The 13701-nt window shown below is 43.9% G+C and overlaps 1 protein-coding gene across 1 annotated transcript in view; it reads left to right on the top strand.

The window, feature by feature from the left end:
- fndc3ba (fibronectin type III domain containing 3Ba) overlaps positions 1–10742 on the top strand; it is a 341227-nt gene extending 330485 nt beyond the window's left edge. The window contains exons 26-27 of the mRNA XM_060834618.1: positions 680–1039; positions 9961–10742. Of these exons, the coding sequence (XP_060690601.1) occupies positions 680–991 (312 nt within the window). The 3' untranslated portion in view covers positions 992–1039; positions 9961–10742. The remainder of the gene's footprint in view (positions 1–679; positions 1040–9960) is intronic.
- Positions 10743–13701: the final 2959 nt, after the last annotated feature.

The raw sequence follows: 13701 nt of genomic DNA, 5'->3' as shown, positions 1-13701 counted from the left end.
ATTGCTGTGGTGAGATCCACAGTGGGGGATTAATTTGAAATTGATAGAGGGATAATGGGGAAAACTGGTCAGTGGAATTAGTTTGGGGATTGATACAGGGATTACTGAGATAGCTGATTAGTGGAATTAGTTTGGAGATTGATACAGGGATTATGAGGAGAGTTGATCATTGGAATTAGTTTCGTGATTGATACAGGGATTACGAGGAGATTTGATCAGTCCAATTAGTTTGGGGATTGATGCAGGGATTACGTGGAGAGCTGATCAGTGGGATTAGTTTGGAGATTGATACAGGGAATATGGGGATAGTTGATCAATGGGATTAGTTTGGGGATTAATACAGGGATTATGGGGAGAGCTGATCAGTGAGATTAGTTTAGGGATGGATACAGGGATTATGAGGAGAGTTAATCAGTGGGATTAGTTTTGGAATTGGTACAGAGATTATGAGGAGAGTTGATCAATGGGATTAGTTGGGGAATTCATACAGGGATTATGGGGAGAGCCAGTCAGTGGCATTAGTCTGGGGATTGAAACAGGGATGTGGGGAGAGCACAGGGTGGTGGGATTAGTTGTGAATTGGTCTATCTTGGAAAAGACTGGATGCCCTGCTTGGTGCCCTGCTTTGATGGAACCCTGTCCGTTGATTACCAATGTTATTTCCCTGCCCATCCCACAGGTGTACAAGGGGGAGGACACAACATTCCAGATCTCAGGCCTTCAGACGAACACAGATTATCGGTTTCGGGTCTGCGCCTGTCGACGCTGCCAGGACATGTCACAAGAGCTGACTGGACCCTTTAGTCCTTCTGCCATTTTCACACTACGGAGGAAAGAGTCTCCTCCAACCAGTGAACTGCGAACCGCAGAGTTGGCCAAAATGAGGAGCGTGATGCCCAGTGACGAGCAGTTTGCTGCCCTCATCCTGGTGGGATTCGCCAGTTTATCGATTTTCATCGCCTTTGTTTTACAATATTTCATCATGAAGTAACAGAGGGCGAAGAAAGCAAAAAAAAACATTACGCATATAATTCTTGAGGTATAAACGTAGCCACGTAATAGTACCAGCAAAACCCCATTTAAATATTCCTGTTGAACTTCTATTAATCATCTTTTATTTTTAAGTTTGTTTATTTCTTTTCCCTTTCCCCTTTTTTTACCCCAGTTCAAAGGTTAGTCAAAAATAAAAAGGGGGAAGTGAAATGAAAACCACACTGGCTCTTTTCTGCACCTTTTCCGGACATTACTTTGACCCTTTCACCACGGGCATCACCTGATGCCAGGTGGGAGCTGCCCTCCTGCTAGGGATGGGTTCCTCACCGCATGAGGTTGCTGTGAATGAGTTAAAGTATTCTCCCAGCTGAGATTTCAGTTGGAGGTTTTAGCATTTTTTTATATATATATATATATAAAAATATATATTTTTTAAAAAAATATTTAGGCTGGGAGGGAGGGTGGGGTGGAGAGAAGAGAGAACAAGCTTCGGATTGTTCGGAATCGACTATTGGTTGACAGCCCAAGGTTTTTATTTCACGTTAAGAGGAACGCAATGGGCATCATATTTAGTTCCACTGTAAAACAGGGGATATTACCTCTGGTGTTAGCAGTCAAATCTACCTGGCAATGAGGCTGCTATATTACTGCAATTATGCTGTGGTAGACCCCTTTGCTCTGCTCCTGTTCACTGCCCTTAATGTCCCCATCATAGGTGAGGGTTACAGCACAGCACACAGAGGTGCAACTGTCGCTGTAAGGTGTGGGATATTTCTAAGGGGATATGGTTGGTGAAGAACACCCTCCGAACCATATCCCCATTACTTTTCAAATGGGCAACAGACACGACTTTGGGCCCCTTTCTCCCACCTGTCCAGAAACTGCACCCCCCCCCCACCCCCAACACAGGGCATGGCAGCGGTTAGCCACATCTCAACTCATCAGTTGGGTTTCCCGCTGTGAAGGTGCCTTACCAGCAGTCGTCCTGTTGGATTCCACATCCACTGCCCTTTCCGAACACTGTACCCTCAAACACTTGCCTTCTCCCTGCTGCTTTTGTACCTTTGCTTCTCTCGAGGAGGTCTCCACTCCAGTTGCAGGAGACACACTGCCAAATTCAACACTGCCATTCAATAGGGACTGGACTTATTTCCCAATTTTGTTCTTTACCCCTACCCCCTTTCCATTCCGTCCTTTCCCAACCCCGAACAACCCCAGTGTTGGTCTAAGGCTTTAATAACCTCCCTGCCTGGTGGAAAGTTTAAAGAAGTATGATCCGCAAAATCTCCAGATCAAGTCCCAGTTTGTGTTGGATCAGCTGGGACAGGTGCTACAATAGGCCTCAGTGCCTCTGGGATTCTAGCGGGCTGCTTGGAAGGTGGGCTGGGTGGACAACAGGGTTCAACGTGCCAATGGACCATCGCCAAGTGGTGGCACCGGGGCCAATTTCGACCTTTGAGCTGAGCAGCATGCTGTCAGGTGACTCTCTGAGCTCCCTGTTCAAAGAAGTTTAGCTTGTCGAAGCTCCCATTGCTACTTTTAACAAAGACCAATGCTGAGGAGGGAAGTGCGGGAAAATAAATACCTCAGATTCCTGCTTAAGTTCTCACGTGACTGATAATTGCCTAAAATCTCCAATGTATACGCACCAAAACCAATCTAAAGTTTTGAAAACAAAAGCATTGTTCATATAACTTTTAGTTTATATGTGACTTAATCACCAAGTCCAGTGATTTTTATAAACAGCCATTTTGGAATCTGGTGGCCATTTTGGAAGGAACTATCCCAGTGCTAAAAAATAATCGTAGCTTGGTACACCTGCTCAGAAACCAATTCTAGGCTGGGAACTATGTGATCTAAGTATCCACGATGAGGTGTTGAAATTAAAAAGCCTTTCTGGCCACAGTCATGTTGACGGTGTTGGCACAGTTCCATGGGAGACCAAACCAAAAATATATTTTTTCTTACTATTATACAGAAAATGATCATTTGCACTTTATCTCATTCTCCACCGTCTCCACTGTCCTGTCACACCCACAGAGATACCCTGAAGCAGGGAATCTGGGAGGGTTCAATCTGACAGACCGCATCCCTCTTCTGAATCCAATGTCCAACCAGTCCAACACCATCACTACTGGCAACCGGTAGCGCACAGAGTTAAAAATAAAAATATTGGCACAGCTTCATTTAGATTCCAGTACCATGGTGCCTAGTCCTGATCCAAAAAAACCTACTGAACTGCGGCTGAAATGTTACAGCTGACATAAGTCACTGTTAATACCCCCAGACCAGTGCCGATATAATTGCTGGAAATACCGAGTAGATCATTCATGCTTTGAAGAGAGTAACAAAGCTAACATTTCCAGTCTATGCCCAAGCATCAGAATTCTTTGCTTCTCTCTCCTGGTGCTTAAACCTCCTCCTAGCTCCCACCCACTTCATCTCATCAGCTTATTCTCCTATCCCTTACTCTGTTGTCTGTTCATCCAGCTTCTCCTTAACTGCATCAATTTTTTCCGCCTCACTATGTTTCACATTCTCCCCATGCCCTGGCTGAGGAAGTTTTTCCTGACTTCCCAAAAGTAATTATTAGTGAATGCCTGATATTTTTGACTCCTCCTTCTGGTCTCTTCCTCAAGTAGCAAAATCTGCAGTAATGACTTCTCCATATCAACCTCATCAAACCCTTTCACAATTTTAAAGTTCACTTGTCGATCACTTCTGTATGGAGAGCAGAGTCCCATCCTGTTTGGTCTTTTCTGAAAACCGGAATCTCTCAGACCTGGTGTCATGCACAGACAGGATAGGGTACATGGAATGTAGAAGAGGTAAAATAGGATGCCTGTCCGAAAACAGTCATGGTATTCCCAAACTGCTGTTCAATATAGAGCTCTTGCATAGACTTATATTAAATTTGCATCACAGAAACAGGCCATTCAGCCCAAAGGATCCATATGATATGTATACACCACCTCTTTAATAGGATGTGGGCAAGGCTAGCTTTTGTTACCCATCCCTTGTTGCCCTTAAACAGAGTGGCTTGCTGGGCCACTTCAGAGGGCAGTTAAAGGTCTAACAGCTTACTGTGAGGTTGGAGTCACATGTAGGCTAGACTGAGTAAGGAAGGCAGATTTCCTTCCCTAAAGGACTTGAATGATCCAAATGGGTGTTTACAACAGTTGATCATTACATGCTCACAATCACTGCGACCAGCTTTCAATTTAGATTACTTATAGTGTGGAACAGGCCCTTCAGCCCAACAAGTCCACACCGACCCGCCGAAGCGCAACCCACCCAGACCCATTCCCCTACACCTAACACTACGGGCAATTTAGCATGGCCAATTCACCTAACCTGCATATTTTTGGACCATGGGAGGAAACCAGAGCACCCTGAGAAAACCCACGCAGACACGGGGAGAATGTGCAAACAGTCAGTCGCCTGAGGCGGGAATTGAACCCTGGTCTCTAGCACTGCGAGGCAGCAGTGCTAACCGCTGTGCCACCCATAATTCTAGATCTTTCTTTTATCAATGAAATGTTAATTTGTCTCTAGGACCTCTGAGTTACTAGATCAGTGATATTACCATGATGCCACCACTTCCCCTGAACATCAGGCTTTACCCCACCTCATCAGTTTCTCATTCTGCTTTTCACTCTCCGTCTTCCCCTTAACAGGATTACTGTTGTCAGATCTTTGTTGAGCAGTGCAAACATATTACACAAATGACCTCTCCTTAATTTCTGTGGTCTAAGGCTAACAATCCCAGCTTCTATATCTCCCGACCTGACTGAGAAGGGCAATACAGAGGAACCTCAATTACCCGAATGAAATGGGCAGGGAGTATTTTGTTCAGATAATCGGATGTTTGGATGACACAGTTTAGCCAAACATCGGGACCTTGTGATTTGTACGGATAATCCAAATTATGGATAATTGACTTTGGATAATCGAGGTTCCTCTGCAAACAGTTTTTAGCTAAGGAGTTTTAGAGATGATTTGAGACACAGAAATTTCACCCGGAGAATGGTGAGTGTCTGGAACTCACTGCTTGAAGGGGTGGTAGAGGAGGAGCTGGATGTAAATAAGACCAGCACAATGAAATGAGGTTGATGTCTGGGTCCATAGTGAATTTCTGCAGGTTTTGGTTTCAATTAGGATCCCCGGAAACAACCCAGGAGGATCTCACACTATGAAATTTTCATTTGGTACAAGCAATCCTTTCTGGTTCTGGAACTTTCTCTCGGATTAACAAACAAAGCTGAACATCTCATTGGGTTCCTCAATATGCTGGCACAGACACATAGTTATCTATAGCACAGAAGGAGGCTACTTGGTCCATCATGTTTGCACTGGTCAGCAAAGATCTGAATGCACAATCCTATTTTTCAAGCTTTTAGCCCCGTGGAGCTGGAGGCAATGGCAATACAAATGAATATCGAAACTCTGCTGACATGTTAGGAGAGTTTCTGACTCAACCACCTTTTGAGGCAGTGATTTCCAGATCCCCATACATTATCTCCTCAACTCTCCTGGCAGCCTTCCACTTCCTACCTTAACTCTTTGCCCTCTGATGATTGTCCCCTCTACTAATGGAAAAAAGTGCCTTCCTACACATCCTATCTATGTCCCTCATAAACTTGTACACTCCTATCTGATTGTCTGTCATCCTTCTGAGGTAAATAATCCCACCCTATCCAATCTGTCCTCATCGCTCCAACCCTCCAGCCTGGGCTGCATCCTGAGAAATCTCCTGTGCAACCTCTGCAGTGCTATCACTTTCCTATATCGTCATGACTAAAACTGCATGCAGAAGACTGGTTGTGGCCTAACCAATATTTTGTACAGTTTCAGCATAACCTCTCTGCTCTTACCTTCTATGTCTTGGCTGATAAAGGCAAGTATTTCATATGCATCTGTAACTGCCTTATTTACCCATCCCATTGCCTTCACGGATTCGCATACTGTGGTCCCTCTGATCTTCAGTGCTTTCTAGGGTCCTATCACTCAGAGTGTAATCCCCTGCCTTGTTAAGCCTTCCCATGTGCATTACCATTTTTAGCCAGTTTTCTGAGTTGAATTCCACTTACCACTGTTCTGCCCGTCTGACCAGTCCAGGCTCTGCTTCAGATTGTATATCTTTACCCATTATTAAAATCATGGAGGTTTCTCCAAAGGATCCTTTTTGATCCTGTGAATTGCAATCCAAACATCTTGATGTTCCCTTTTAATTCAATTCCACAAAATCCCAATATTGCAGGACTTTGAGCATTGCTGAAAAATAAGGAGTATTTTGTTGAAGCTAATTGTCTTGCAATCATCAGGGCAGTTTGCAAGAAACACCAATTTAAGGGGAAAACCAACATTTATACTGCATGAGAAGAGAGTGCTGATTAGTTTGCAAATAGACTCTGATTGGTCGAAACATTGCCATGGAGAATGCATCAATTAAAGATGATTGACAGGTAACTGCCAGGCTTTGTTCCTGGTGGATGCAAGATAAAATGTCTCAACTAAATGTCTCTTTCCACAGAAGTCCGATTTCATTATTTGACTCTGAGTAAGAGGCCATTCAATCAACAGAAATGTGGCACGCCCAGTACTAGTAGATTCACTGAAGTGATTTCTTAAGGAAAGAATCTTCAGTCTTTGAGCTCGAAACTGTCCTCCGTGTCTCCTCCTACGCAGTCCTCCACGTATAGTCTCAGTGCCAGTTCTTCTCACTTTCTTCATTGTTCGATGTTGATTTAATTCACTGAAAGGAAGATGTACAATTCTATGGCATCTCTCATGACCTCAGGATGTTACAAAGTACTTTACAATCAATGGTGTACTTTTGAATTGCACTCATATTTGTATTGTGAGCTGTTTGGAAAAGTCATTTTGTTAGTTCTGCTCCCGGGTATCAATGCCTATTATATTCCAGCCCAGCATGCAGCTGTATTGATAGCAGCTAGAATGTATATTGTCATCCATATCCCAGTTCTACTGCCAGTGCTGTCGTAATTAAATTCAATTATTGATTTCTGTCACTGCCTGGAAATAGGAGCAGAAGTAGACCGTTCAGCCATCGAGCTTGCTTCAACATTTGATCTGATCGTTTGCTTCAGTCCCACTTTCCCTTGATTCGCTGAGAGAGCGGACATCAGCCAATCCCAGCTTGATCTGACCTGTAGCTGCTGATCTGATCCTTCTTTGATCCACACCACCAACTCTCCCTGCTCTTTTGTGATGACCTATGACATCTCGGTCTTTGCAACATTCAAAGTCTCAGGGATTATTATTTCCTGATCCTCAAACCTCTCGTGTTCTGGAGAAGTAGGAAAGTCCGCCCAAAGATCGGTGCAAAAGCTAAACCAAAGGAAACGCTTTATTTGCTTAAGTTCACCTCATCAGGGTGCGACTTACTCTAGTTCTGCTAGAACTGCCCCAGGAAGTTGGAAGAGCAAATCCAGGTCAAACATGAAAAGAATTGTTATGTCATTATGGCACAAAGACAAATGGCTTCCTCTGTGCCATTGTTTGAAACCTCTATCATTACCAAAGTTCCCCCATGATACCCATTTCAAAAGATATCATTACGGACACTGGTTCATTGCCTCTTGCTCATATTGGCCTAGGTGCCAAATGTAGGCTGATAGGGTTTAACATGGTGTCTTCTAAACACCACCCACTCCAATATATACCACATTCCACCTTCTCTGTCAGTCAGGATCTCCCAGCTTCCAACGTGCCGTTCACAGTGAAGAACAAATAATATGTCGATAATTCCACCAAATCTGCCAATGATTCCCTCTCTTGGTCAGATGGTGAGGTAATGAATATTTCTCGAACACCATTTGAGCAAACATGTTATGAGACTGATTACTATTATTCTAGGACCAGAAATAATCTGCCATTGTAAGAGAGTTTACCTCAAAACCAGACTTTGCAGTAATAAGGTCCCCAGAGGGTACGTGAGGTAATTGTGTGTATTCCTGCTGTTTTGTCATGCCCACTCCTGTCTGTCTGAAGCAATGGGGTAGCAAGAATCCCTTCGCCAACCCAGGTCCATCACAATCTCTTTCATTCCAACATTTCCAGCTCTCGAAGGTCCTTCCGAAACATACTTTTCCAGCTGCTATTTACCTCACACCTAACCTGTTTGTTTTTAAATTAATGGTTTATTGTGTTTGGGTTTTGTCTTCCCTATCTCTTTAACTCCATGGCTATGATGGAGAGTGTTGGATCCTGAATTATTCCTGATGTATATTTCCTTGGGAATGGTTCCCTTTCCACCTCAACATAGGGCAGAATCGTAGGGAATTTTCAGGATTGGGAAGAGTTAAAGATCTGGGCTAGCCAGGGAGGGGTGAGGGTCTTATTGACTGTGAGGGGCTGGGTTAAACTTCCTCCATCTCTCTCAGAGGTTTCATAAGTGAGGAAGGGGACATAGATTACTACGAGTAGCTGTCAAACGTATTTATTGGGGCCCTATCTATTACTAATTCCTCCATACACAACGCTGCCTCTTCTATCCCTGTGACTGCTTTTCCAAGTGGGAATTCCAACACATTGGACCCCCACAACCTCCTTGCAATATCGACCTGAAAGTCTCAAATGTGGCACCAAGTACCCTCCCTGACCAACCCATTCATACTTTGGGTCATCTTTGTTGTGCTCAACCACATCTGACCTCAGTTTTGTCTTGAACCATCTCTGTCTCTGTCCATCTCCTTGACAGTCTTTATTTCAATCACATACCTCCCCAGTGCAGCAAGCAACACCAATGAAACGTAGGATCATGTCCTATGGGAGAGATGACATGGGGGACAAAACTTTACGATATTTCCAGCAAGCCTCCTTAAATTGCACCTTCCAAACCCTTGACCGCTACTATATAGAAGGACAAGAGACAGCAGAACACCTGGGAATAGCATCCCCTGAAGTTTTTCTCCAAGGCACACACAACCCTGACCTGGAACTATACCACTGTTCCTTCAATGCTGCTGGGTCAAACCCTTGAAATCCCACCCTAATGGTGCTGTGGCTGTCACTGCACTCCATGTCTGTGGCAGTCCAACTTGGCATCTCTGCACCGCCACCTTGAGGGCAATTAGGGGTGGGCAATAAATGCTGCCCCAGTCAGCAAAACCCGCATTCATGAATGAACAAAAGAATTGTGACTCAAAACAAACAGGACTAATTATCTTCAGCACTACATGGATAAGATTCTTATTCCGTTTGCCCCATGGTGTGTATAATGTCCATCGTAAAGGAAATAGCTACAAGTCTGAGCAACATGGGCACCTCGAGCTCAGGCTGCAGTGCAAGGGGCGGACAGGGTAAAGGGCAAGGAACCGTTCTCTGTCAAAGGCAGAATGATAAATGTCAACACTAATGAGTGGTGAGAGAACATAGTGTCTCCATCCTTCCTGCCTCAGACAAATTTTAAATGACTTTAGACTTGAAAACCAAATACAAAAGGAAAATCAACTGAGAGGAGAATTTCGGAACCCAGTCTGAGCCATTGCAACTCTGACCCATCTGCCTCTCCACATCCCCATCTCCCTGTCCAAACTTGGTGTGGGAGGAGGGGAATTCCATCATTTAATTCATCAATTCTTATTTATACTTCTTATTGCATTCAGTACTTTAAAAAAAGCCAATTACAGTGCAATCCTATTATTTATTGTAAGTATGCGTATGTACTCATTTTATTTTTCTTCTGGGTGGCATGCTTTGTTTTTTTTTCATGTGTCATTTTTGAATTGTTCCTATTTTAGGCATTTTTTTGCTGTAGGTGTCTCTTAAGTTCTAGATTTTCTTTTGTAACACTTTTTATCTCAAATCGGGAATTTTCTTTATGTCCTGTGAGTGGGTGTGTGCACACATAAGCTTGTGTGCTCTCTTCACCAAAAGCATTATTTGTGAATGAACTGTTTACACATAGCCAGGCTAGTAACCATACCTTGTCTTTGTTTTCAGGGTGAGAGGGTTTACCCTCTTCAACACTCGCAGTATCCATGGGGCCCAACCGCACAGAATGGGGTTTAGGGGGAGTGGGGAGAAAGGCTTATGAACTCCCCCAGATTTCTTGATATGAGTAATGTCTCCTTTCCATGACCTGAATAGTAACAACATACCCCCCCCATTCCCCTTCACATTTCTATAGCTGATTGTGCCCCTCTGGTTATCAGTTGATGTAGCAATATTAGCATTGATTTATAGTTTATTCTCGCAGTTTTTTTATTATTATTTTCAATCGCAGAACTTGACAAAGCAATCAGAGCAGATAGTTACATTTGAGCAATTTGTTTTATGATTTAAAGATTACTTTCTGTTGCCAAAGCTTCAGGCATGTCTACTTTAACCAGTTTTTTTTAATTTAAACTGTTATTTGTGTTTTGTGATGCTTGCTTTTAATTTTATTCTTCTCTCTTTGAGGTCTCATGTACGTGTCATTCAACCTTCTAAAACGTCTTTTTAAAGAAAAATGATTAGACTGTACTTGTTTCAATTTGAAAGTTAAATTGTGTAAGGAGAGTCTTGTGGTGCAGTGGTAGTGTCCTTATCTTCAGGCCTGGAGGCCTGGGGTTCTATTTGAGTTGTGGAAAAGGTTGTCTCATTCAGACCATAACTCACTAGGTTTTGTCTCTATGTCAATCTTGGTCATACCCGAGTTGAATGGACACTCACAGTTACTGCCCACTCTGCCTTGACCCGCCCTGGAATGGAACAGTGCAATTACAAGGCCGAATTGTCCAGGTGCCCCATTCCAACTCTTCACCATCATCACGTCGTGTTGCTGCTGTGAGACTTCCACAGATTCCCCACCAATGAAGCAGCTCTCTGATAAGTTCTGAAAGAAATTAAATGCCTCTCTTTTACCTCAAGTGTTGAACGTACATTCCAAGCTTTTCATTAAAAAAAAGTAAATAAAAAAGAATGAAATCATAAACGTTTGTTGTATTGTAAATTTTAGATTATTTCATAAGCATTATATAAAACTGTCATATCAATTTTAATGTATAGATTTTGCAAATACTACCCTATGTATGTAAGACTAAACCTTATCTGTAGCGTACATATGTAATATATTTATGCCCAAATAAATGTTTTAATTCTTTCTGGTATGAGGGATTTCTTTGTGTGCTTGCATTTGACCTTCCATACCTTCTCTGAGCAAATGGATTAAATCTTCTAGATTCATAGAGATGTACAGCACAGACACAGACCCTTTAGTCCAACTCGTCAATGCCGACCAGCTATCCCAATCAAATCTAGTTCCATTTGCCAGCACTTGGCCCTTATCCCTCTAAATCCTTCTTATTCATATACCCATCCAAATGCCTTTTAAATTGTACCAGCCTCCATCACTTGCTCTGGCAGCTCATTCCATACACTCACAACCCTCTGCGTGAAAAAGTTGCCCTTTAGGTCCCTTTTATATCTTTCCCCTCTCACCCTAAACCTATGCCCTCTAGTTCTGGGCACCCTCACCCCAGGAAAAAGACTTTGTTTATTTATCCTATCCATGCCCCTCATGATTTTATAAACCTCTGTAAGGTCACCCTTCAGCCTTTGATGCTCCAGGAAAAAAGCCCCAGCCTATTCAGCCTGTTCTTAAAACTCAAACCCTCCAACTCTGGCAACATTCTTGTAGTTCTTTTCTGAACCCTTTCAAGTTTCACAACATCCTTCCGATATGAAGGAGACTAGAATTGCACACAATATTCCGAAAGTGGCCTAACCAACATCCTGTAGTGCTGCAACATAACCTCCCAACTCCTATACCTATGGGGCGGCACGGTGGCTCAGTGGTTAGCACTGCTGCCTCACAGCACCAGGGTCCCAGGTTCGATTCCAGCCTCGGGCGACTGTGTGTGTGGAGTTTGCACCTTTCCCCTGTGTCTGGGTGGGTTTCACCACAAGGTTGAGTGAGACTTCTCACTGTAACTTCCCAAGCTTGCCTCCTTAATTACCTTCCAATGTTCCCTCTAAGTTGTGTGGCTGTTGCCCTGTGCTCTGTGCATGATAACTGCCAGTGGCACACCAATACGTAGTCAATAAGTGTGGTGCTGGAAAAGCACAGCTGGTCAGGCAGCATTGAAGCAGTGGGAGAATCGCTGCTTTGAGCACGAGCTCTTCTGAAGAACTTATGCTCGAAACGTCGACTCTCCTGCTCCTCGGATGCTGCCTGACCAGCTGTGCTTTTACAGCACCACACTTTTTGACCCTCATCTTGAGTATCTGCAGTCCTCACTTTCTCCAAGAAGACCAATTGCAGCATTGAAGCTGATTCCAGGATTCGCTGGCCTCGGAGGTCCACACAGCTGGTTAGAAAATTAGAGGGGGCACTACTACCCAGTCTGCCTCATGGTCTCGTTCGGATCCAATTCCAGCCTCTGGAAAAAACCCATCTCTCAGAGGATATCCTGGAATTTACCAGCATTCTTTGCACAGGTGCCATCTTTAAAAGCCCATTGTGCACCCGTACAAGTCTGACTCTATACAGTCTCTGACGTAGTGGTGGGGAAAGGAGCTTGCAGGCAGGGACCTCAAGGTCTTGCTGGTTGGGAGAGTGCAGTGGTAGTACTTTGTCTTCACTCAGGACCAGCAGAGGAGGTCGTGGCACCAGACCATTCCAGCCTGGTCCAAATATGCCATCCAATTGAAACAGATTCAGCCATCTGAATGAATGGCCAGTGCAGATCAATAACCAACCTCACTCCATCAAAGTAAGTGCTGCCATCTTCTTTCTGAGGCCTCACACTCGCTCTCTCCTTGATCCTGTGTCCAGCGGCCACTGAGGCTCACACTCTACCACTGTCACTATTGCTTGCAATATCTTTTGCTGTCACCCCACTCCAACCTCCTAACATTACTCACCCTGCATGCCCCCTGCACTGCCTAATTACTCAGAGCACCTCCCCACCCACGTCACAAGTAACAGCAATGCCATCCCCCACTTTCATTTCCCTTAACACCTGCCTTTCTCTCATCCAGGAAGAAAATCATCCCCAATAGTGCAGAATAATGACTCTATGATTCTAATAAATATGACTGTATAACAACTCGAGATGAGAGATGGACTACCCAACGTTCGGCTCCTTGGCCTTTATGAGGACAGGACCCAGCCTACAAGCACTATGTCCAAGACCCTAGACTAGCAACACAGGCTTCCCTTGCCTTCCTGTGCCAGCATTCCCTGACCAAAGGCTATCCCCCTTGACATGAGGCCTGCTGTCAACCATGACAAGTTTCCTGGTTTTGTGTCTTTGTTAAATGGTAAGGCAACACATAGAACATAACAACAGAAGAGATAGGAGCAGAAGTAGGCCGTTCAGCCCCTCAAGCTTGCTGCACTATTTGATATAATCATGGCTGATTCATCTTGGCCTCAATTCCATTTCCTTGCCCATTCTCCATAACCCTTCAACACATTACTCTATTATCATAATCATTACTGAAGTAAAACCATGTCTTGGAAAGCATAGCATATAGAGCCATAGAGTTATCAAGTCATACAGCACGGAAACAGACCCTTCAGCCCAACCATGTCCATGCTGAACATAATCCCAAACTAAGCTCGACCCACCTGCATCTTCCTGGTCCATGTCCCTCCAACTCTTTCCTATTTGTGTACTTATCTAAATGTCTTTTAAACGTTGTAAGTGTTTACACCCCCCACCACTTCCTGAGGAAGTTCATTGCACTCATGAACAC

The sequence above is a fragment of the Hemiscyllium ocellatum genome, chromosome 13, assembly GCF_020745735.1.
Source record: "Hemiscyllium ocellatum isolate sHemOce1 chromosome 13, sHemOce1.pat.X.cur, whole genome shotgun sequence".
Classification (NCBI taxonomy): Eukaryota; Metazoa; Chordata; class Chondrichthyes; order Orectolobiformes; family Hemiscylliidae; genus Hemiscyllium; species Hemiscyllium ocellatum.
This window is presented reverse-complemented; position numbering and strand designations above follow the sequence as displayed.